Here is a 26,952-nt window from a genome sequence, read left to right on the forward strand (position 1 = left end):
TTTCACACGTTGCTGTTGCCCATCAATCAATAACTCGACGTTTGGAATTCCAGAAGACGTTTCAGCTACCGACCTTCTGACTTCCGACCCGTAGACTTCTCACCGTCTACAGTTTGGCGCCCACCGTGGGGCCTCAGCAACTAACAACGAAGACAATCAGCCAAATGGAAGAGAACATGACATCTACTCCTCTTGACGTTTCTGCTCAACTTGCTCTACTTAACGCCCAAATGCGAGAGAACGCTGAACGTGTCAAGGCGTTAGAGGAAGAAAATCAACTGGTCAGAGCAGAGAACCAGTTACTCCAAGAAAAAATTACGGAAATTTCTATGACGACTCCAGGGGGCTCCAGAATTCGCACCTCAACAAATGCTAGACCATCTTCTACAAACATAGAAGGAGCAGGCCCCTCGAGTCAAGAAGTTCCTGTAACAGCTGGAGGATCGACTCCAGTCCCTACCGCTACTCCTGTCACACCATTACGTGTCACCCAGCACACGCATCAAACTCTTCCAACTACTACCCCCTTTTACTCTTCTCTCCCATATACTTTACCTACTGTGTATCCTATGACAAACGGATCAACTCAGGTTAATGTGTCTTCTGATTCACTTCCGTTTGCGTTTACAGGTACTCCTCTAGAACAGGCAATGGCAAAGAAATTGGCAGAGATGGAAGCATTGATTACGCGTATTCCAGGAATGCCCACTCCTTTCAAAAAGAGTCTTCCTCACAGTTATGCTGACTCGCCCTTCGTCGATGCTATTGCGTTGGTGGAGATGCCAAAGAAGTTTTCTTTCCCAAACATGAAGATGTATGATGGTACATCTGACCCAGATGACCACATTGCCTCTTACAAACAGAGGATGTTCACAGCAGCTATTCCAAGAGACCTACGTGAAGCCTGCATGTGCAAAAGTTTTGGGTCTAGTCTCATTGGACCAGCATTGCAGTGGTACACAAACCTCCCAAATAACTCGATTGCGTCGTTTGCCCAGTTGACGGACACTTTTGTCGAACAATTCGCCAGCAGCAAAAAGTTGGAGAAACTTTCTGGTGACTTGTACCGAGTCCACCAAAGAAGAGGAGAACCACTACGTGACTACTTGGGAAGATTTAACAGGGAGAAGGTATCTATCCCTTATTGTAACCAGGAAACTGCTGTAGACGCCTTCAGAAAAGGTCTTCTACCAGATGGAGAGCTTTACAAAGAACTCACAAAGTTCAACTGCACTACGATGGAAGACGTGTTGGCAAGGGCGTGGGTAGAAATTCGTTGGGAAGAAGACGAAGCCCACCGGAACAGGTCATACTCGTATGAAGGAAGAAACAGTGATCGACGTTCTAGACAGTCCGACAGAAGGGCCGATCGTCGACATGCAGAACCATATCCAACATCCAGAGGACCCCTGTCCCGAGAGAACAGGAAACCATTCAACACCCCCTCTGGACGTCCAAGTGATAAGAATCAAGCGCCTGTTCGCTCCAAAATTCCAGAATACAATCTCAACATTGAACCTGTCGAAGTAGTCGCTGTAATGAAAGGAATGGGCAATGTAGTAAGATGGCCCGCCAAGACCAAAACTCCTAGTGATAAGAGAGACAATACCAAGTGGTGTGAGTTCCACGCTGACCACGGGCACATGACCGCTGATTGCATAGCCCTTCGACTAGAAGTAGCTGAACTCTTGAAGAGAGGTCACCTCACTGACCTATTGACAGATAAAGGGAAAAATACTATAGCCCAAAGAGATGTTCATCCAAAGGAACCAGAGGAACCAACTCCAACAAAAACATGTTTGGTTATCACAGGAGGATCAGAAGTAAGCGGAGTCAGCCATTCAGCCGCCAAAAGAAGTGCACGTGTAGCAGCCAACCCAGACGCTCACTCATCTAAAACATCTTCACCTGTCTTCACAGACCAAGTTCTCAGCTTCCCAGACAATGAAGCATCAGGGCTCGTCAACCCTCATCATGACGTTCTCGTTATCTCACTTACTATTTCTAATGTTCTTGTTAAAAGAATACTTGTTGATAATGGTTCGTCTACTAACGTGTTGTTTTTACATGCATTGCGAGGAATGGGACTAGAAGAAACGAGTATATGTCGCCGACCCACCATTCTCATCGGTTTCAGCGGCGAACAAAAGTACACGCTCGGCGAAATTTCTTTACCTGTATTTGCAGGTGGAATCAACATGAGTACAACTTTCGTAGTACTCGACAGTCCCTCTGCCTACAACATCATACTTGGACGTCCTTGGATCCACAACATGAGGGCAGTCCCATCAACCTTCCACCAAGTTATAAGGTTCCCTACTCCGTGGGGGGTGCGTGAAGTCAAAGGCGAACAGAGCACGTCTCGAAACTGCTACAAAAACACCTTGAAGACGCCCAAAGCTCCTTTATAGCAATTACAGACAGAACAACTACTCCATAGTGACCCAGACAAGCCAACTATGGAGGAGTTGGACGAAGTACAGATTCACCCAGAGCTACCGGATCATAAAATACAGATCGGTTCAAGACTAAATCCTACGCTCAGAGAAAAGCTAGTAGAATTCCTCACGCTTCACCATGATTGCTTCGCATGGTCACACGCTGACATGACAGGTATTGATCCTCAAATCATAGTTCACAAATTGCAGGTCGACCCAAGTTTTTCTCCTGTCAGGCAAAAAAGGAGGAAGTTTGCTCCAGAGAGAAATAGAGTTATCAATGAAGAAGTTCAGAAATTGATCGATATCGGATCAGTACGCGAAGTCAATTATCCTGACTGGCTCGCTAATGTAGTAGTGGTAAGAAAGAAGAATGGTAAGTGGAGAGTCTGCATCGATTTCACCGACCTCAACAAAGCATGTCCGAAAAATTCTTTTCCATTGCCACATATTGACATGCTGGTCGACGCTACCTCTGGCCATGAACTTTTGAGTTTTATGGACGCCTTCTCCGGATACAACCAAATCTTGATGCATCCTGAAGATCAAGAGAAGACGGCTTTTGTGACGGAACGAGGTATCTTCTGTTATAAGGTGATGCCCTTTGGGTTAAAGAATGCAGGAGCCACTTATCAAAGACTCGTCAACAGAATGTTTGCCGAAATGCTAGGTGATACCATGGAAGTATATATTGACGACATGTTAGTCAAATCTTTGGAGGCTGAACAACATTTGGATCATCTCCGCCAGGCCTTCGACGTCCTTAAAAGGTATAACATGAAACTAAACCCTGCTAAATGTTCATTTGGTGTTTCCTCTGGAAAATTCTTAGGTTACATGGTGACACAAAGAGGAATCGAAGCCAATCCAGAACAGATACAAGCAGTCATGAACATTCCATCTCCCACTTGCATAAAGGACGTACAGAAGTTAGCAGGGAGAGTCGCCGCACTTAGTCGCTTCATATCAAAATCTTCTGAAAAATGCTACCTTTTCTTCGCCACCCTACGCAAGTCAAAAAACTTTGAATGGACGCCAGCATGCGAAGACGCACTTCAACAACTCAAAGCGTACCTGACCTCTCCACCTCTACTCTCAAAACCCAAAGAAGGTGAGAAACTTTATATTTACTTGGCTGTTGCAGAAACGGCAGTAAGCGCCGTGCTTGTACGAGAGGAAGATAAAAAACAACTTCCAGTTTACTATGTGAGCAAGTCACTTCTAGACGCAGAGACGCGTTATAGCCAGTTGGAGAAGCTTGCACTTGCACTGGTCCACGCTGCTCGTAAACTCAGACCTTACTTCCAATGTCACTCGATGGTAGTGGTTACAGAATTCCCGCTGAAGAACATTCTCCATAAACCAGAACTCTCTGGACGCCTTACCAAATGGGCAGTGGAGCTGAGTGAGTATGACATTTCATACCAACCAAGGACCGCCATTAAATCACAGGTATTAGCGGATTTCCTTGTTGATTTTTCACCTAACATGCTAATGCAGGCAGAGAAAGAGTTGTTGTGTTTAACCGACGAAAGCGAACAGAAGTGGAACCTCTCAGTAGATGGTTCAAGCAACATGAATGGTGTAGGGTTGGGCATAGCTCTGACTTCTCCCGAAGGAGATCTAATACAACGAGCTATCCGTTGTGCGTTCAAAGCAACAAACAATGAAGCTGAGTACGAGGCACTTATAGCTGGACTTACACTTGCAAAAGAAATGGGAGTCCAGAGAGTAGACGTTAAGTCAGACTCCCAACTCATTGTCAACCAATTACAGGGAACATATCAAGCACGTGATGCCAAAATGACTGCATACCTTGCTCATGTAAAAGAATTACAAACTTCCTTCAAAGAAATGAACATAACACAGATACCTCGTCTAGAGAATGGACACGCTGATGCGCTCGCTAACCTCGGTTCTTCAATTCAAACAAAGGTAACTCAAAATATTCCTCTAGTTTTGCTTGAGTGGCCAGCAGTATGGAAAAATCCTACTTCAGAGGTAGCCGCTACGGATCAAACCGACAGCTGGATGAATCCTTTGATTCGATACTTGGAGAATGACGAGTTACCAGAAGACAAAGGAGAAGCAAGAAAGATTCGTGCTAAAGCTGCCCGATACACCATCCTAGATGGACAACTACTCAAGAGGTCAGACCTTATCTCAAGTGTATCACCCCACAAGAAGCCAGGTACGTCCTCACTGAATTACATGCAGGAGAATGTGGGAATCATTCCGGAGGACGCAGTCTAACAGCTAGAGTACTCACTGCCGGGTACTATTGGCCAACTATGAGGTCAGATTGCATTGACTTCGTAAAAAAATGTGATAGTTGTCAGCGCTTCGCACCCACATCTCATCTCCCCCCAGAACGCCTCAACTCAATACTATCTCCTTGGCCATTCATGAAATGGGGGATGGACATAGTAGGAAAACTTCCTACAGCACCTGGACAACGGGTGTACATGTTAGCTGTGACGGACTACTTCACCAAATGGATTGAAGCAGAAGCATTCCACCAAGTCCGTGATAGAGAGGTAAAAAGTTTTATTTGGAAGAATGTCATTTGCAGGTTTGGCGTTCCAAAAGAAATTGTGACCGACAACGGTTCGCAATTCATTAGTTTCGACTTTCAAGATTTTTGCAAAGAATGGGGGATCAAACTAAACTTCTCAACTCCGAGATACCCCCAAGCAAATGGACAAGCTGAATCCTCCAACAAAACAATCATGAACACAATAAAGAAACGATTGAAGAAAGCCAAAGGCGCCTGGGCAGATGAACTACCAGGAGTCTTATGGGCGTACAGAACCACTGTTCGAACTCCGACAGGAGAAACTCCTTTCTCACTCGCTTATGGCTCAGAAGCCGTCATACCAGCAGAAGCAGGACTTCCTTCTACCCGTTACCAATGGAAAGAAGAAGAAAGTAACTGGCAACAACTCAATCACAATCTCGACACGCTCGATGAAATTCGTGATATGGCAGCCATTAGAAATGCAGCTTACCAACAGAAAGTGGCACGTCATTACAACAGAAACATACGAGCTCGAACATTTAAGGTAGGAGATTGGGTACTTCGAAAGGTGTTCCAGAACACCAAAGAAAGCGGCGCTGGAAAACTTGCACCTACTTGGGAAGGCCCGTATCAGATCACTAAAGTGGTAGGACAAGGCGCGTATAAAATTCAAGCACAAGATGGACGTGACATAAACAACAGTTGGAATGCCGTGCATCTCAAACTGTATCATTTCTAAACTCTATTGTTACTTCTTTGTTTTCTCTCCTACTTGTACATGTACTGACTTAGGCATCGGAGAGTCGGTGGGATTTCCACCGACTATAGCCCCTCAACGGAAATTGTGCAGGTAAAAACATCTTCACACCAGTACACGTTTCACGCTCACAAGAACATGTCGAGAGGAAATGGGAAGTAGTTTTCGCACTCTAAACTCAAATATTCCATCTTTCGCTTCTCTTTTAGTACTTGACTAACTTGAGCGTCGGAGGGTCAATGGCTATGCCATTGACTACTTGTTTCTTCCCCCACAGGAAATCGAAGACACCTCTTGCCGAAGGTTAACACAGCCTAAGTCCAGCACAAAGTTCAGTACTACACTTAGGCTGGGGGGAGCACACTCATGATGTATTTTCACAGGACAAAGAGATGTAGGAAAAAACAAGCATGAACGAAGAAGCAATAAAGTGCACGTAAAGACGAATGAAGAAGCAACGTTTGAAGAAGCAATAAAATGCACATACAGACATGAGAAGAAGCAACATTGCACGTAAAGACGTATGAAGAAGCAACAGATGAAGAACCAATAAAACGCATGAAAAGACGACACAAACCAGGTGTGAATGTACAACAAACTCAACTACAAGACAATCCGTTTGTCTACATTCGCAAGCATCGACAAAGTGGCAACCCGATTGCTCATTTTCTTTACATGTACTTAGCAACCCGATTGCTCATCTGTTTTACATGTACTCGGCAACCCGATTGCCACCCTTCCTATAAAAGGGTTACATACGACAACCCGATTGTCTTGTACTCGTACTAACGCACGAAATTTTCACATGTATCAATAAAGAATTTCCTGAGGTATTATTCACTTAAAATCTAAGTCTCTTACTTCTGCTTGTCTTTTTACATGCACAAAATACTTGCACAAGATTCGGCATGCTCCACATCTATAAAACATAAGTCAATATGACTCATAAAAGGCAACCCGTTTGCCCATACAAAGAACGTTCACACCTTGTGTGCACAGTATAAACGTAAACAAAATACTTCATTCATAACATAACAAGTGAGAATCAACGCCTCACCAAGTTCGAGTTGAAATACTTAAAAAGAATGGGGCAAAAACGCGCCCATTCACGAAGTTTATCAAACTAGTACTGAAACAAAAACAAACAAGCAAAGAAGGAAATAGAGTCCACGACTCGAAAGACATCTCTAATCAGAGCAAGGATCCAAGCTGTAATCAATATCCTTCAGGGCCTCATAACGCTCAATCTCTCCTTCGAGGTCCCATCCTGCATGCTCGTTTGCGACGTACTGCTTCATCATCTCGCCTCGAGCTACTGCCACAGTATTGTAAGTCATCTCTTTAAGCACTCCCGCACACTTCTTATGCGAGATCTTCAGCTTGGAGTACTTGGCCTCTACCTCCTCATAGCGCCCTTGCATGGATCTCTCCGACTCTGCGCGGCGACTACTCTCCGCTTCGATCTGCGCGTTCAAAGAACTAATATGTTCCTGGGCGTAGTTCGCACTCATCATCGCCTACAACAAAGAATATGGACGTTAACACATACAAGTCGGGAAACCGATGATGTAACAGACGTCTGCTCTAACATTTTCTGAACTACAAACCTGGTAACCACTAAGCGCAGTCTGCTCCAACGCCTTCTGAACACCTATCTTCTTAAGATAAGCTCTATCACTCTCAGAAATTAAGGAGCTAGAAACACGTTGGAGGGAGGATGGGTCTTCGAACACCGACATCGAGGGGGAAAAATCCACATGCATCGCTCCAGAGTCTGGCTCATGCGTATTGACTCTCGAGGAAGAGGGCCCAATACCGAAAGTAGGGGCATGAACGAACACACACTCGGGAGACGTTTCGACTCTCGGCTTCTTCGTTGGAATTTTCTTCTTGGAGGCCACCTCTTTAGCCGATGGTACCTTAAAACTCTGTCTTGGAGCCATGTTTCCACCTGTAAGAAACAAAGGAAACAGCTAAAGAAAACATCTACTCGCACGAAGGAAACAGGTAAAAGTCAAACGACTGGAGAAAGCTGAAAGCAGAACACGTACCCTGTGCGCGTCTAGACTCAGTCTCTCCGAAAACCAACCTTTTCCAACTCCTCCTCAATGCGGGTTCCTCCCAAAATTTTTGGAGCCTGACTATCTGGTCGCCACGAGAAAATCCGTGCAAATTCCCGTCTGCTATATCTACATTACACAGAGTAGATGTCAGAGTAAAACATGTGAAACAAAACATGTGAAACAAAACACGTGGAGCAAAACATGTGGAGCAAAACATGTGAAATAAAACATGCGAAACAAAACATGTGAAACAAAACACGTGGAGCAAAACATGTGGAGCAAAACACGTGGAGCAAAACATGTGGAGCAGAACATGTGAAACAAAACTCGTGGAACAAAACATGTGAAACAAAACACGTGGAACAAAACACGTGAAGCAAAACATGTGAAACAAAACACGTGAAACAAGACATGCGAAACAAAACATGTGAAAACCAAACGCGTAAGAACAATGCGTGTGAAAGCGTAATCGACAATATGGACGGCACTCACGAGCACTTCTCCATTTGAACGAGACATTCCCGCTCTCGCGCGGGGTAAACACACCGTCCCTCTTAACAAAGAAGAACCGGCGCTGCCAATTCTTTTCAGAACGTGGCAAACCGACTATAATCTTTGCCATCTTTGGACGGACTTTGAGTTGGTACTGCCTTGATCCATGATCATTTGCTTTCATGAAGTAGTGGGCAATTACATCTTGCGCGGTTAGAGGATCATTCAGATTCTCCCCAAACTTCTCCAAGGCCATCAACAACCTCCACGCGTTCGGCATGAGTTGGGTGGGGGCTATCCCAAACCTAATCAACACATCCCTCACCAGACAAGAAATGGGGAATCGTACGCCCGCTTCCAGAAAGTTCTCATAAAAGGCATAATATCCAGGCCGACGCGACTCGACTACAGTTTCACCAAGTTCAGGCGCTCTCATCTTTAGAGTTGCTGGAATTTGATTGTTCACCCTGAGGTTTTCTACGCACTCCTCAGTCAGCACCGAGAGTTGTTGTTCCACATCGATCTCGTCATCAGAAGACGAGTCGACATGAGGCACTTCACCTAAATGCGGAGAAAGCTCAGCACTACTTTGTTCACGGTTGTATGGGAAAGTCCTGGCCATCCTACGTATCAAAGGGAAAACACACTCAGGAATGCCTCACGCGAGTACAAGACGGACTAACTGAAGATCGCGTGCAAAATGGGGGCATGTACAAAATAAAGACACTTACGGATCAAGAACGCATATAGACGAGTCACGTTAAATTGAGGTATTTTCCGCACTACTTACAGGATTGAGTAATTTTTTGTGAATAGATACATGTCAGAGATTTCGCACGCATCCTCCTCATGAGTACGCGTACACACCTCCACCTCACAAGTTTGCATGTACAACTACGCATGTCATAAAGCTTTACATGTACTCCCACACGCGCTACTAATTTACGTGTACTCCTACATGCTTCACCGGTTCACTCGTGCGCCAATACGAATTACAAGTTTACTTGTACTACAACTACTAACAGTTTGCATGCACATTTACAACTACTCCTAGTTTACACAACAGCTACAGGTTTCCATGTATCCTTGTAACTACTACGAGTGAATGCATACGCCTACTACAAGTTCACATGCATACGGGAAGTTTCATACAAAGCACTAATATGGAAGAACATGCTAATCGGTAAGACAAACGGAAAATAACAAGTTCCATACGACGAGAACAGATCGAAGGATCGAAATTTCAAAAAATAAAAAAATGACTTACTTGTTGAGAATTGGTATGAAGATCACGAAGAACGCGAAGAACAGGAGAAAACCGCTTCTAGGAATCCAGAGCTCTAAAAAAGTTTTCACAACAATGAACTTCAAGGGCCTAAGGACCCCTTTTATAGGACTCCCAACCCCTGATCAAAGGGCCACATCGACTCATGGGTCACATCGCCACATGGCAAGATCCTAATGACCCATGACATAAACGCCACCTGGGCGTCCACATGGCACTCTCCGCCAAGTCACCAAATTCGGTCTCCTCGAAAGAAGAACTCCCAGCGTCGTACCTCGACAACAGTGGACCCTCCGCGCTGCCCCGGCAGCGGGAGAAGCCTCCGCGCTGCCCCGGCAGCGTGGAGCAACAGCTCCCCGCTGGCCCCATGCCGCCCAGCAGCGTGGAGACCCTGCTCCACGCTGCCAGGCAGCGTGGAGACCTTGCTTCACGCCAGAAACCTGCCCAACGAACCTCCGACGTATTCCGATAACGCGAGGGACATCTCGAAACCTGCTCGACGACGGGGAAGGTCTCCCGGACTTCTCCTCCCAAGCAGGGCCGCAACGTTGTTATCTGGTTCACACGCCTGACACAGAAATCATCTAACCAATGGGACCGCCCTCGTTCCTTCCTTCTCATCTACTCTCCAAGGAAATAGACTATTTACTTAGAGAGTGGGGGACAAACTGTGTTGACCAAAAACTACACCTGGGCCCTCGACGATAAAATGCCCATCGGGACGTCAAACCCAACCCGGCTCGTTTGTCTTTGTTTGGGCCCAGCCCAGAAGTCTCTTAATGGGTACTCGTCAACTAGACCCTAAAACTCGTGTCAAGGCCCAATCACGTGCAAAGAGTTCCCACGTGCACAAAGCCCCACACGCCCGAATCTCCACACGTCTGGCGCTCGACACGTCTATATCTCCACGTACCACGTGTAAGAGATTATTTAATGAAGAGATACTCCACATGTCAAATATATCCATAATGACAAAGATATCTGACTTGGTCAACATAACCTCAGAGACAATTATCCCCCATCAATGACATGCATAACATGGTAACGTCTCACATAAATGTGAGACCATGCGCATGCACAATCAGAGTAGTCGCCAGAGAACATGCACAACCGTTGTGCATGTACAGCCAGCGTACACGTCACCATATCCCAGGAATCATGACGTGCATTTACTCCGTAACGGTCAGCCTTTACTCCTCCCAACGGATCACTCCTCAAGCCTATATAAAGAGGAGCACTTTCATTTCTCAGACATCGAATACAGAGCAAAGCAACCCATACTACTTCTTCTTCTCCACTCGCTCTCTGTTCTTCGATTATTCTTGAGACGTTTGCATACAAGTTCACCTGGTTCTGGTCGTGGACGCTACTAGACGCCTCAAAGGTGTTAAAGCTATCTTTGCTCGACGCTTCCTGCTCGACGCTTCCGGCTCGACGCTTCCGGCTCGACGCTTCCTGCTCGACGCTTCCGGCTCGACGCTTCCTGCTCGACGCTTCCTGCTCGACGCTTCCTGCTCGACGCTTCCAGACGTCTTCGAGGAGATCACAACCTTCTTCTTGCTCGACGCTACTGGTAACATCTACTCTCATACCTCTGATCATCTCACTCCCGTAGATTCGAACTCCGGTCATTCTACGAGCCTAGCCACTCTCCGATAACACATCAACGGTTATACCCTCGGCTTTTCATTTATTATCCACTGTAATATTTTGCTGACTTGACCGTCGGAGGGCCCTTGGCAGGCACCATCCCGGTGTCCCCCCAAGCCTTCACGGGTTTGTTTGTGTCTGTTCACCTTCTTTTGCAGGTTTCTTTCACACGTTGCTGTTGCCCATCAATCAATAACTCGACGTTTGGAATTCCAGAAGACGTTTCAGCTACCGACCTTCTGACTTCCGACCCGTAGACTTCTCACCGTCTACAACTGTTAATTTCATAATTTTTTGTGCATGTTAAGAACGCAAAGTATAGAAAACAATTCTCGAACAAAAGAAAAGTTACATAAGTACATTCGTAAATTCTCTGTATATTTTTACGAATATCTCGTGCATTATGATGATATCACACAATTAAGTGGGGGAACATTACATTATGTTAACCACATTCTCAAATGTACTGTAAATTTCATAATTTCTTGTGCATGTTAAGAACACAAAGTACAGAAAATAATTATTGAACAAACTAAAAATGTAACTATGAAAAGTACATTCGTAAATGTCTTGTTTATTTTTTACAAATGCAACTACAAAAAAGAAGGTTCAACAGGGATACACATTTTTCATTTGTCCTTAATACATTCAGACTACGGACAATTTATTAATGTTTATCCCTAATTAATTTACAATAGGGCCAAAAAAATGTGAACTGGGGACGGTATAATTATGCCTGATAAAATTCAAATGGGTTATAATAAGAGTTAGTTCCTATTTGCCCCCCTACTTTATGACCAGCTTCCTTTATGGCTCCCTGTTTTCCGTAAATTCAAATATGACCCCCTTTTTTGATTAAATGTCATAACTACCCTTCCTATAAATATTTTTTCAAAATAAAATTAAAAGGAAAACATGAATTCCACCTCACTACCCTCCTTGTAAATGTCATAACCACCATGTTTTCCGTAAATTGATGTTTTCTTTTTTAATGTTATTTTGAAAAAAATATTTATAAGAAGGGTAGTTATGACATTTATATCAAAAAATGGGTCATATTTGAATTTACAAAAAACAGGGGGCATAAAGGAAGCTGGTCACAAAGTATGGGGCCAAATAGGAATTAACTCTTATAATAATAACAAAAAACGCCAAAATTTTTAGTTCCGCAAAAAGTTAAGGACGTGTGGGCCACTAAACCAAAAAATCCCAAAAAGAACCTCCAATTTTAAATCTATGTATTGGTCTATGCAGGGGCGTGGGAGAGGGGGTGCGACCGGTGCGGTCGCACAGGGCCCCTCTCCATCTAAGGGCCCCATATTGGTAATGTTAAAGCTGTTTAAGTATAAAATAAGAAATGTTGGAGAACATGCAAGAGGAGGTAGTAGCCTATTTGGTAGATGATACAGTCTCGCGCCCACAAGGTTCCGTGTTCGAGACCCCTACTGTACAAACTAAAATCATATTTTTTCAAAGTTTTATAGGATATGACACCTAAGGGCACCCGTTATGCAAGAGGAGGTAGTAGCCTATTTGGTAGATGATACCGTCTCGCGCCCACAAGGTTCCATGTTCGAGTCCCCTACTGTACAAACTAAAATCATATTTTTTCAAAGTTTTATAGGATATGACACCTAAGGGCACCAGTTCTGTAAGATATGATACCAAAGGGCACCCACTCCAGTATATAAGGCCCATATTATTATGTTGTAACTACTCTAAAGGCAGTTCCAAAAAAAAAAATCTACTCTAAAGGCCTCTCCAATTTTGTTCTCTTTTGGTGTTTTTATATTTTCATTTAATTTTATCTTTATGTTTCTCATTTCTTTTCTCTCTATGTTATTGTTCTCTCTCTCTCTCTCCCTCCCCTCCTCTCACATACTGAAATACAATAGGATCGTATGCCTTCTCTAAATGTGCATTTTTTTTGTCATCCTAATAATCTTTAGTTAATTTTAGCTATTTTACTAATATATTGCATGTAACTATTTTTCGGTTCTTGCATCATACGATGAAGGGCCCTAGTTAAAAGTTCGCACCGGGCCTCTAAAATCTCAGCCACGCCACTGGGTCTATGTCTCATTAGCTTCTGTTAGCTATCTGACAAGTTCATCTTTGCAAAGGTCTTGCTGGTTCCATGCTTTCTTAACAATATGCCTTACACAACCTGAACTTTTTTTTTTACCAACATTACCCTTCTATCGTTGTTGCATGGGTTTCATCCCTTCAGTTATCAACTATATATGGATGTCTTATTAATCTATTCACGAAGAAAACGGAGTTATCTTAAGAGGTTAATTCAATGTAGTAGTTAAGAGAAGGTCCTGAAAAGGAATGATCGGCAATCATAGTTACTCGGTTTTATACATTTTTACTTTATGCTAATAAAATTTATATCTTTTCTCTTCGAAGTTCAAATTAACCTATATTCATTCTATAATGATGCCCCTTTCTGATTAACTATGTACATTAGTAGACTTTTACAAGGTAAGATTGTGTTTATTTTGTTTGTCTTGGAGAGTATTTTGTTGTTGTAATCATATATTTACTCTATCGTTGTCCTTTGATTTGTTTATATATGTCAAAGCAAGTTAATCTCCCAAGTGACATTTTATCTGCTGCCGAGAATATCAAAATATACCATAAAACTGTTCTTGGGTTGTCTAATACTTCGGAATGTAATTCTTTATAGTTTATACTATTTGGAGGTATATGAAACGATTGTAAAATCATATGATCCATTACAAGGATAAGAAGAACTCAAAACCCTAGCTCCATTTCTCAAAACTTCATCTCGTTAGTTTCAAGGTCATGAAGTACTAATTAGTGGTTCTGGCTTCAGGTAGTAGATTGTGGGATTCATCTTGCAAAATAAAAATATCAAATGTGAATCTTCTTCACTAGTTCTTTTCTAATTCTAACCAGGAATTCTTCAAATGACCTTCCCATACACATACAGTAAGCATCATTAGACTTGTTTAGTAGCAAGATATTTTGTCACAATCTTGTTATACGATGGTGAAAAATGTATCTTTCGTAATGTGTGCAGGCAGTAACAATCAATTCGAGTTGCCAACAACCCTTGGTTGGAGTGGTAAGAGGTTTAGTCTTCCATCCTAGAAGTCGAGGGTTAAAAGCACGCTGAGAATTTAAAAAAAAAAAACAATCAATTCGAGTTCGATAACCCAAGTCAGTGGTCTAACCGTCCACAATGCCTAATAAATGCACTTTGTAATGTCTTAATGTGATTCTGTTTGTCTTTTCCTTTTTATTATTTGAGATTCAAATTTAATTATTTTCTTTAAATCGTCATAACTTTTTTAGTTCATTAATGTTTTTGTGTAAAGTTGTTTAGTAGCGGTCACAGATGAGAAAGAATGATACTTTTTGTAAGAACAACTAGCATATGGTCAGGTACTTTTCTTGTTCCATTTAAATTATACCTACATACTGTTAAGTTATTCGAGTTCCTTTATTTTTGAAATTCATCTGATATGAATTCATATATATATATATATATATATATATATATATATTTGATTTGTGATTTGATGAGATTCAATTTATCTTTTCACTGAGGGAAGAACCTTGCTATGCTAAAAGTATGGATGATGTTTGCAAGGGATATTGAGGGAATAACACGATGGTTAATGATTTTTCTTTTTCTATAAAACTTTAGTTAGGTGACATTGTCAATGCATAAAGGGAACCTCGACTTGATATTTAATTGGTGTTTTATCATTATGTAAAGAAGTTATGCTCTTCATATTCCATGCAATGTGAAATTTGTATGATTGCAGGTAGTAGAGAATCAATACGATGTAAGCTCGAAAATAAGATTTGACATTTTTTTGACAAAAAATAATAGTATTTGTGGCGATTATATAACTGTCCCAAGAAATTATTTGGGACAGACAAAATCTGTCGTCAAAAACTACTTGTGACAGTCGCCATCCGTGGTTACATCTGAAAAGACGTGGGAAGGGATAAAAGAGGAGAAGAGACAAGGGAGGCAAAGAACACGTGTCGCGATAGACAAAAAAAGAAGGTGAGTGACAATCGGTTTTTTGTGAGGAGCATTATTTGTAATTTTGTTATAAGTGAAGCCTAAATTGGTAATTCTGCCCCTTCTTACGCATTGGACATGTTCCCCGTTTGTAGTGGAACGGGTTCTTATTTATGAAATGATCGGGCCTTTGGCTCAAGCCCCCAACTTCTTTTTCCTTTTTCTTTTGGTTTACAAATGCATAAGTTGAAAATTTGCTAGTTTGCTTCAACAATTGTTATCTCGTTTACAAAGAAAAATTAGAAGAGGCTTAACCCACGATCCTAAATGACAGTTACAATCATCACATGTTGAGAAACAATTTTTTAGAAAAAAAAACTAAAAAAATATCTGAAGTTTAAGCTTTTTAGGGTTACTTCTATTTTGTGACCAACTCACCGTTTGCCCCCCATAAGTGTCTGACAGTTCGATTTTGCCCTATAGGCCAAAAGGTTTCAACTTTTTCTAGAAATATCTTTACGGGTCATACTAGATTTATTTTTAAAAAATCTTCAAACATTTCTATCCACCTCATCTCTCATTTTCTCCTTCATTTCATCACTTTTCACCTCCATTTCACCTCTCCCACTCTCCACCTCATCGTCCTCTCCAACGAAAGTTCTCACCAACCACTTTTCTCGGTGACCTTCAAAATTTATTTTTTTATTATTTTTTTCTTTTCTCACTCTCTCTTTACTATCTCCGGTGAAAGGGGATGAGCCTCACTTGTCTGCGTTCTGGACTTGAAGGTCTGGTTATCAGTCTCGTTTCCTCTAGATTCAGGGTCCTAGAAGAAAAAGAAGAAATAAAAGAAAAATTAAGTTTGAAGGTTGTAAGAAAAAGATGTAAATCGACGACCTTCGTCGCGGAAGATGATGAGGTGGAGAGAGGGAGAGACGCGGTAGGGGAGAGAAGTGAGGATATGGAAGAAAGAATATTAAGTTGAAAGTCGTGAAAATGTGGTCGAGTCGACGACCTTCGTCGGAGAAGATAGTGAGGTTGGTAGTATAAAGTGGACCAAAGTAGTGATGAAACATGAGAGAGAAGGAGAGATGAGGTAAAATTATGAGAAAATGAGTGTTTAGGTCAAAATATTTTACTTAATGAGCAAAAAGACACTTAACTTTTTCAAATAACTAAAGTTTGCCATAATACTATATATAATTCTCGTTATTGTTTTAAATAATATGGTTAATTATTTTTAAGGTCATTTTGACAAAAATCATCCCAGAAATACCCTTATCTTCTTCCCTTTCACTTTTCTTCTCCACTTTTACTTTCTCTTTCTAGAATGCCCTAGCCTTCATCTTCTTCTCCATCAAGGTAGTCTAGTTCGTTGAAGATTTATAGGATTTTTCGCCTGAATCTAGTAACCTGCTCTGGTGGATCTCTAGATGGTTGCTTTGAAATCGTTGTTACCACTAATCTTTGTTGCTGCTCTGGTTATTTTTGAAGAGAGAATTTCGATTCCTACTTGTAAGATAGTTTCTCATGAAGATCTTGATAAAGAATTCAGTACTACTAGTAGCAGTAGTGATTCTGAAGACCTTAAAGTTATGATGGTAGCTAATTTGCTTTTAATGGGATCTGAAGCTAGTTATATCATTAGTTATTTCAGATATTCTTACATGACCAAATTCTTCAGAGTATGGGTTTCTCTCTGTCTCTCTAGATATGTATGAATTACACTAAAGTAGACCTCAAATGTTCAATTTACTTTCATAGGAATTAGGGTTTTCATATTTCCTATTCATTTCATAAGTTTATCTAGGGTTCATAAGGAAATCAAGTTGATTTTAGTTCATTCATTGTGATAGTGTAAACCCTTGTTAATTTTTCGATATTAAGCAGCTAAATTCAATCAAGTTGCCAAAGACTTTTTTCCCCCTAAATTTGAAGTCTTGGGTAGGTCACTGATTAGTCAAATCTCTTCTTTACTTTTATCATATTTGGCTTCTTTTAAGCCAGGGTTTCAACTTAAGATTACAATATTTTAGGTGGGGGTCAATCGGTCAAGTACCAAAATGTGGGATTACTTTCAATTCATCAATTGATTAGATACTTGCCCACAAGCTCTAAGATGGCTAAAAGTACTTCTGGATCACAAACCTTTGGTTCTCTATAACCTCGAAGATGTAGTCCAATTCTACTCACATTAAACCCAATTGTTAATATTGTTTCAATGTTGCGTGGGCTTGGAAATGTACTAAATGGCATGGAAATTCATGCTTAGGCTATTAAACTTGGATTAGATTCAGATTTGTTGGTCGGAAATACACTTATAGATATGTATGCGAAGTGTTGTTATGTAAATTATATGACTCAAGTTCCAAAAGATGCCTGATAAAGACTTTATATCGTGGACATCCATGATTGCTGGTTATGCCCAGAACCATTACTATTTGGAGGCTTTGGAGTTGTTTAGAGAAGTTCAGATAAAAGGGATGAAAGTAGATCCTATGATGCTTGCGAGTGTCCTAGCATGTAGTGGCACGAAATGCAGTTCTCATGTAAAGCAAATTTACGGTAATATTTTGAGAATAGGGTTGTTTGATCATGTACTACAAAACACAATAGTGGATGTATATTGAGAGTGTGGGGAGATCGATTATGCAACCAGACTGTTTGTGAAGATAGAAAATAAAGATATAGAGTCTTGGACTAGAATGATCTCTTCTTATGTTCCTAACAATTTTGCAAATGAAGCCCTTGAGCTTTTCTGCAAAATGAGGGAGGCAGGAATTGAACCCGACTTGGTAACTCTGTTAAGTATTCTCTGTTGAGTATTCTCTCTAGATTTAACAGCAATTACAGATCTATCAACTGCCGACATGGATGGTTAGGTGGTGGATTACTTGGTTGAAGAATTTGAATACTGAGGTTATTAATGGTGATTCATATCCTTATTTGATTATGATCATCAAGTTGTTCTTCGACGCGATCCTTTCAAGGTTTATGTTCCAAGAAAGGAGGCAACCGAGTTTTGTAAATGAATTCACATGGATTTTTTTTATTTTGAGCAGTTGAGGAGTAAGAAATAAGGGGATAATTGGGAAGAAAACTTTGGAAGTCACACAGATTCATATGGTCGTATGGTCCTCAATCGATGATTTCTCATTATTCAAACATCAAGGGTATGTTGATTCTGCTCATTTTATCTTTGATAAGTTAATAATAAAGGATAATGTGATTTGAGGTTCCATGATTTCTGGATTTTTTACCCATTAAAGTTTATATTATCGATTTGCAAATCGAGTTGACAAGATATGCAACTCAAGATTATATTCTGTAAAGCTTGCATATCATGTTTGCAATCTATATTTTGCAAACAAAGTTTGCAGTTTACATTATGCAACCACATGTTTGCATAACAGACTGTTGCAAACACGTTTGCATAACAGACTGTTGCAAACACGTTTGCATAACAGACTGTTGCAAACACGTTTGCATAACAGACTGTTGCAAACACGTTTGCATAACAGACTGTTGCAAACACGTTTGCATAACAGACTGTTGCAAACACGTTTGCATAAAACGTAAAGGAAAAAATGTCGTTTTTTTCTGGGTTTTTTTAAAAAAAAAATATTGAAAGTGGATCTTGTTAGAAAGCTAATGAAAAATCATTTCTAAATATATAATTTTTATAGAAATCCGACATCTCAAACAAAAGTTATATCGATTTAAAATTTAAAGAAAAATAAAAGAATTTAGTTACACAAAATGACAAAAAGGAGTATTTTAGTATTTGTACACTTTTTGACCTGAATAATAATTTTCAAATGTTTTGTGCTTTTCTACTCATTTTTAATATTATTTTGACCTTTCTAGAAATTACCCTTAAAATTAAATATTTGAAATTTATTTTAGAATTAATTCCATTTTGGTTCTCAAAGATATTTCCCAAAAGCATTAAAAATTTTTGGACCATTGGGACAAAGTCGAAAAATGGAACGCTTATAGGGCTCAAAACAATTAGTTGGTCATAAATTAGGGGCCGGAGGAAATTAAACTGATTTTATTTGCTATAGTTTTAGATTTTAGACCAAGGCACATTCAATTCGACATATAATTTCAATTGTTAATTAATTTTAATTTTTAAGTTCAATTTAATGTTAATTTGCATTTCTTAATTTTTTTTTAATTTTTAATTTTTTACTAACCAAATTTTTAGGTAAATATCTGGTTGTTGCAACAACAAAAAAAACTTAAATTTTTGGTTAATGAAATTTATTTATTTTTGTTGTTGCAACAAACCGGTGAAGTGATGTATAAAATAAATTAAATGTACTTTGATATTTTATAAATGTTTGGGTTATATATATATATATAGTTGTCCTAGGTGTCTTTTGACAATGCATTATTAAGAGAAACTTATTAAATTTCAATTTCGATGGAAATTTCGGTACCATGGTAATAGAAATATTTTGGTCATTTCGACCGAGATATTTCGAAATTTTGGTGAAAATCCAATACCCGAGAAACACGAAAGGTTTCACGAACTTGGATGGGTTTTGGGCACTAGGATTTTAAAAATAACCCGCCATATTAAGCCCGACAACCCGAATGGATAGAGAGTTTCAAAGTCCGATCGACCCGACCCGAAGAATGATACGAACCTGACTGGCCGACTCAGACCGATTCCCACCCCTATGTCAACACTTATATAAATGACCTTTTCACAATAAGGTTACTTTTATCATATAATACTAGCCCTTCATTTGTTAGGTTATATTGATTTGGTCCCTCAGAATATGGCCAACTAGTCATTTTAACCCTTGTCCGACAGAAGTTGTTTAAGGCCCTTATCCAAAAGTTAATTCCTATTTTCCAATTTTATTCTTCATTGTATTGAATTTTTCTTCCTCTCGTTTTATTCGACTGGTTAAAATTCAACGGTCGACTTGGTATGAAACAAAGTTAACAAATTATTAATTAAGAGAGGCAAATGGCCAGGTGGGCACATCCAAGGGTAAAATAGAATTAACCTAATTTGTTCCACCGTTGTAAGACACAATGTAATATAAATCATCACGTCTCCTTAAGGGTGGGAATCGGTCCGGACGGGTGAGAAACAACCGTAAGTCAAGCGGTCCGGTCGGAACGGGCACAAGTCCTAAGTGTTCACTCAGACAACCGGACAAAACGAGCAGACATTTTGGATTTTTCTCCAACAAAGTGTTCGTCTGTGACCGTTTTGATAGTCGGACTAACTGGGTATAGGTCGGTCGGGTATCGATCGGTCGGGTATCGGTCGACCGGGCACCAGTCACTAATGACACTAATGAACAAATAAAGAAATTTTTATTCGAAACTAAAACTGTTTAGTAGCTAAATACAACTTTCTAAACTCCCACTTTACAATTCCAAAAAGTACGTAAATGAATACAAAATTAAAAGATAATCATTGAGATTTCTCATGAATTACGATCGGTTATATTCTTCTTCTCATGGATCGTATCGGTGTATTATGTATTCTTGAGTTACTAATGAGATATTTAGATTTTGGAGGAAAGAGACTAGAGAAGTAGAGATCGGCAAAGACAAGATTAAGAAAAGTGATTTCTATACTCTTGAAATCTAACTGTTGTAGCTAACCGTACAAATCCAAAGACTTAAAATCAATCATATAGGTGGGCGGGTATAACGGGTAAGATAAACATACTGGTAGGGACGGGTTCGGTCGGGCCGCCTATATAAGCGGGCAGACTCGGTCCAATCACCGGGTAAAGACCTATGCCCGCGTCCTTTCGCTTAAGCTCTTTCGGTCGGACGAGTACGGACCGCTTCGAGCATCGGACGATCACAGACCCTTCGAACTCAAACAGTCGTAGGCAGGTTTCCGGGTTTCCTGGCCAAAATCCAACCCCTACCTCTCCCTACTCTCTCCCGTCAAACATATCCCAAAGCAGAGATCTCAGAATAGGAGACAACACAGACAAGCATACCCCACCCATACAAAAGAACAACACATCTTGCACACCAAGAGTATAACCCCAAAAGTGAAACTATTACAAAAAGGAAAATTTTAAAAAGGCAATGACCTTTGTATCCAAAAGGTCCTACATATCAAGGTCAGATCAATTTTTTTTTTTTTTTTTTTTTTTGACCTATATATCAAGGTCAGATCAATTCACTCTGCTGCAAACAGTATGACAAAATTTTCTCCACCACATACATCTCGAGAGAAACTACCACAACTCCCCAGGAATATCTTAAAGATTTGAAGCTAAGAATGAAAAATCAAACAAAATTGAAGGATGGAAAAAATGGGGATAGTCCAAAAGTCCAAGTCCGAGTCTGAGTGAGTCCATAGACGTCGGTTTTCTGTAGGTGGGTAGTACCTACCCTCCTCGCTAGATTTAGCGGGCCGACTTCAGTATTGAAGATAACCAAAGGGCCTAGTCGACTTTTACCCTAAGAGATAAATGAATGAAGGTGTTCGACCTGGTCCGATTCCCAACCCTAGACTATATGCAAAGAGTAAATTAAATATGTAGGATAATTCTAACCATATTTTATTCCTCTTGGACCACCATAGTTACTACTAATTCATATCCATGCAAAATTTTGAAGAGATAACCCAAGTACAAGTATTAAAAAAAAAAACTAAACTACCTTTTGATTATGGGGTGGAATAGGTTTCCATGCAGAAGCTATGAACAAAGGAAGATCTTTCCATCCAAGTTTAAGTGTTCCATTTTCTTCAGTCAAACTATACCCTTCACAAGGAAACATACCTAACAATAATGAAGCTTGAGTTGCTGCATTTCCAGTTAAAGAAATTTCTCCAAACCCAGATTCCTTTAGTTTTTCTCTCCAATTTTGGATTTTCCTTTCTCCAGTCCTTGAAGGTCCACCAACTGCTAGCAAATTCTTTATCTCTCTTGCTAACAATTGTTGCTCAACCACATGCCTTTCTTCACTTTCTTCACTATAACTTGCACCTAATGAGTCAAATAACGCTGAGTAGTAGTGAATTGCTTCTACAAATCTACCTAAGAAGGTTTCAGCATGACTAAGATCTTGTTCCACCATTGTTACTACTTTTGGTGCTAACCTGCAATATTTTAGCCAAACATCAACCGAAACGATTAAAGAAAAGATACCCAAACTTCATTAATACGTAAACAAAAAGAAAATTTGTTGAATAAGATATGAAGGCTATTCAACCCATAACACAGAAAAGGAACAAAATCAAGTTAATTAACCCACACATGTTAGCCATTAAAGACTCCGTTAATCCTCAAGAAACATTTCATCCATGAAGACTAATAGGTTTATCATGAAGATGAAGCAACAAATAACGGGTATTCCTTATAAATTACAGAAATGGTAGGAACGAAAAGCATATCAAAGATGACTGATAACAATGGGTGAGCAAGGTTTCGCCACCTTCTACTGTTTTACCCCAACCCCGAAAAGATGAAATGTTCACAAATCATAATATGTCATTGAAGGCATTATTGAAGCTTAGATTGTTGTTCATTTCATCAGATAAAACTAGTGGGAATTCTAGAGAAAAACATGAAAAGGAGAGAATAAGCATAAATCAGCTATTAGATTCCCTATTAAAGCCTCCACCTTGTTTTCTTTCATCTATGAAAGGAAAAAAAAAAGAATAGTAGGTATCAGTTAAAACTTAAGAAACTACAAAACAAAACCTAACAATCACAAAATTTAAATATCTTTAATTAGATGGTTCCAAGATTTTTAAATCTTTACCTTTGTAAAAGCCAAAGTGTTTTAGCATCAGATCCTGTAACATCATAAAGAGAATGATGCAACCAATGAACAGCAACAGCTTCTCTTTTACTAACATTAAATCTCTCAGGGTCTAAATTTCCAACCTTTTCGGCAACTGGAAAGAACTCAAATGGAAGCCCTAACGTCTCCGCAAAATCACTCAAACGTTTACCAGTTGCTTCAAGTTCTTCAATGGAGGTACCCACACCAGTAAGTTTGACAAAGGGTGGCCCATTAGGCCTAGAAGCCAAAATATGAAACAACCCAGGCCATTGAAGACCTTGCATTATGTCAAGATCAATTATATGAACTCTTTCTTCACATTCCAAAGCTTCTTGAATAGCTTGATTAGCTGTGAAATGAGAGAACTTTACAAAAGGACTAATCCCATTAAAGATTTGAAATGCAGAACCCATCTTTTGACTATGGTGGTAGTCATTCGGTAGTGAGGCGTGAATTCCCAACCGAGAACTTATCAAACGCGCAGTTATGGCTTCGGAGAAGTAGGCCGAGACTCGCTGAGCTGATGTACCAAATGGAGTTGAAAGCTCTGAAATTTCAAGTAGCATTGATTTCGCTTCGTCCGTTTTTTCAGTAGCTACTGCTTCTGCACATTGAAGTAGTAAGGTCAGTAAGTTTAGACCTTCTTCATCTCTCTTTTGCTGTCGAATCTCTTCTTTTTCATCTCTGATTATAATTTGTTTTGATGATGATGGGGGTGGTAATGGTGTAGATTTTGATGATGGAGGTGGTTGTGGTGGTGGTGTTGGTGGTTGGGTAGGTAGTGGATGATGATGATAAGGATGCTGGTTCTGAGGTAGCTTCGATGGCACAGACGGTTGGAGGGTTAGAACAGGAGCAACAGAAGAGATGGGATTAGGATGTGGGTTTTGTTGGATTTGTTGATTTAAATTGTGGGTTGATGTTAGATTTGGTAAAGAACAATTCAAAAGCTGATGATTTAATGGAAGCTGTAATTTTGAAGGATCTGAAAGTGAGAAAGAGTTTAATGGAATCTGCTGCTGTTGTGATCTTTGAAAACCCATAACTTCCTTTCTTCTTCTTCTATCTGTATTATCTAAAACAGGTTCCATTAAAGACCTTAATCTAATCTCAAGAAGGGTAGCAAGATTTGGATTACAAGGATGAATAATCTCTCTAACATTCTGAACAAGTTGAGGGATTGAAACATTTATAGAACTAAGAAGTAAATCTCTTATGATTCCATCAATCCAGGTTGTTGTTGTTGTTGTTGATGATGAGTTATCATCCATTTGAGAAGAATTTGAAACGGGTTGAATCGTTCCTGAAACATTTTGATTATATTCAGATGGAAATAATGGCAACCCAGAGAAATTACAAACAGCTGGAGGAGCAAGAGCATTGGATGTTGATGATTCATGATAACTAGTGAAGTTGGAAGGAAAAATCGAAGTAGGGTTTAAGTTAGGGTTAGGGTTTAAGTTGCTAGCATTCTCTGATGAAGCAATATTAGTGAAACCCATGGTAGAATAAGAAGATGAAATGACTTCATTGAAGGAATTGATAGTGGGTCGACGAAGAAGACGATGACCATCATTATTATTACCAGTTTGAAGTTCCATTTCTGAAGCTAATCTTTTTCTCACCATTTTTTTATCAGAGAAAGGAAGAACTTGTTGATGTTGTTGGATTAATGGAAGTGGAGGTAGTGATGAGAAGTGGGTATTGTCTGAATTGTCTAATCCAGTATTATTATTCTTAAGTAAAACACAAGCAGCCATTAATGGAGGATGATGGATTTAAGGGTTTTCAATTAGATACCCATGTTTGGTTGTTAGTGATAAGAATGAATCTTCTAACAGATGGGGAAGAAGAAGAAAAGTGTGAAGAGAAAGGGTTGATGATTCTTGTTTTAAGTAACGTCAAGGAGTAGAAGAGATTTAGGGTTGTTCAATCGATGAAATCCAAACAGATAACAGCGAGAAGATTCAGACATAACGCGTATTGGGCGGTCGATTGATTCTCTCTTCTTCTCTCTCTCTTCTCTTTCTCTCTCTCTTCTCTTTCTAACACGATCCCCAACATGTGTTTGATCAATTCTCTTTTTTTTAGATACACAACTTTTTGATGAAGTAAAAAAGATCGAATCGAGAAGAGTGAAAAAGTGAAAGAGAAATGAGTTAAAAATTCATACCCATAGAAGAAAAGATCAGAGGAGATGAAAAAGGGACGAGGATGAAGGTGAAAAGGTAGGTGAAGGTTCGGGACCTCTTGGGTGATATGGGGGGAGTGTGATGCACGCCCATAACACGTGGGCCCACGTCCACGCGTCCCCACGTTCCGGTCGGTCACAATAGTGGTCCTCGTTAGTATAGGATTAGGAAGTTACCTTAAATTGGTATTTCTTTTATTTAGGAGTTTCTATGTTTTAGTTTCTTTAATATTTAGGAATCCTAGTTTGAGTCTATCTAGGAAAGTCTATTATCCTATAAAATGAGGTCTAGTCTATTTTGTTATTCAGATTGAAGAGAAAAACCATTGAAGTTAATCAAGTTTTAGTTTATTTATCGTTTTCTTTACAGTTCTTCGTTTATTTTATTGTTCTTATTTTAATTCCGTTGCGTCTACATCAAGTGGTATTCAGAGCCATCAAAATTCTGGAATTTTTTTTATTTCTCAAAAAAAAAAAAAAAAAATCTATGGATACATCTCCTCTTGAATGTTGGAAAAATTTTCCACGTTTATGTTGGGATCCAATTAGAGATACAATTCAATTTTATATGGATCGGAAGGATGAAAGAAAAATTCATCAAGTTTCTAAAATTCCACTCTTCGAAGGTCAATTCCATATAAATTTCTGGATTCAACGCATGGAAGATTGGTTCAGAAATCAAGAAATTCATGACAATGATAAAGTTTTTTTGGTTGAACAACATATGTCCGAAAGAATTTATGAACAATTCAATGCAATGCAATGGAGACTCATTGACGAAGGAAAACAAATCATAGACGATTGGACGACGTTGAAAAGCATCCTCAGGTATGGTTTTCTTCCTCTCGATGAATGTTTGTCATGTGTAGAAACAAAAATTGAATTGAGAAGACAGTTCTCCGAAGTTACTTCAATCATTAAGATCGATGATATTGAAGGAGAAGTTCAAGGAAAAAGGAACAAAATTCTCTCAATGACCGAGGAAGAAGAAAGAAGTAAATTTTCTTCATCAAACCTAACTTCTATTCGTGATGTGAAGAAACCATGTAAGGACGAATTATTTGATGCATATGCAATTCCGGGAGAAGACATCCTTGTTTCGAATCATAAAATTTTTCCTACACCATATTCAATGCAAAATTCGTCATATTCACCATCACCTCCATCTTCTAATTCTAGTGCTACACGAAATAATTTCACTACAAAACTGCAATTTTGTCATATATCGGCTAAGGTAGTATATGTGGGTTCTTTCATCGATTTTAAGGACGACGGGCGATGTTTAAATTTATTGGACGTTTATACGTTGGCATTGTTTTTGTGAGTATCTTGGCAATATATGATTCAGCTTATAGTTGGTGGTATGGTACAGATTTGTCTTCTACGGATTTTCAGCAAGTTTCTACACATGACAAACATTCATCTTCGTGTTGCTTATAAACCAAACTCGAATATGGCTTAATCAAATCTAAATTAGAATGAACTGACCTTTTCAAGCTAAAAGAGGATAATTCACTTTGTTCTTCTTTTTCCTCCGTCGTTGAGAAAATTTTATTTTTTTTGTCAAGAACTTCTTCTTCAATACCATCGAACACGGTGACCGAAATAACATTCGAGAACTGTCTACTGGATTCAATCTTTGTCTCCACATATGAAAAAATTTCATCTAAAGGAAGAAAAACATATCTAAAGATGTTTTTCAATGTAGTCTAATCGTCGGCGAATTTTTTTCCTTGATCAATGAGTCTCCATTGCATCTCGTTGAAT

At 39.6% G+C, this 26,952-nt stretch overlaps 1 protein-coding gene and 1 long non-coding RNA gene across 2 annotated transcripts; one reads left to right on the plus strand and one right to left on the minus strand.

The window, feature by feature from the left end:
- Positions 1-21,742: 21,742 nt before the first annotated feature.
- LOC147549798 (protein SCARECROW-like) lies at positions 21,743-25,210 on the minus strand. Its single transcript, XM_086669492.1, has 2 exons — positions 22,971-25,210; positions 21,743-22,305 (listed from the first exon to the last, which is right to left on the minus strand). The coding sequence occupies exons 1-2, from the start codon at positions 24,752-24,754 to the stop codon at positions 21,855-21,857; spliced, it is 2,235 nt and encodes a 744-aa protein (XP_086525618.1). The 5' UTR covers positions 24,755-25,210; the 3' UTR covers positions 21,743-21,854.
- Positions 21,904-25,539, plus strand: LOC147549799 (uncharacterized). The gene is made up of 2 exons (XR_015237709.1): positions 21,904-25,232; positions 25,495-25,539. It is a non-coding gene; the product is annotated as an uncharacterized LOC147549799 (long non-coding RNA).
- The last annotated feature ends 1,413 nt before the right edge of the window (positions 25,540-26,952 follow it).

Source organism: Eschscholzia californica, unplaced genomic scaffold, assembly GCF_041429995.1.
Source record: "Eschscholzia californica isolate CP2 unplaced genomic scaffold, dmEscCali1.0.p SCAF_3, whole genome shotgun sequence".
Lineage (NCBI taxonomy): Eukaryota > Viridiplantae > Streptophyta > Magnoliopsida > Ranunculales > Papaveraceae > Eschscholzia > Eschscholzia californica.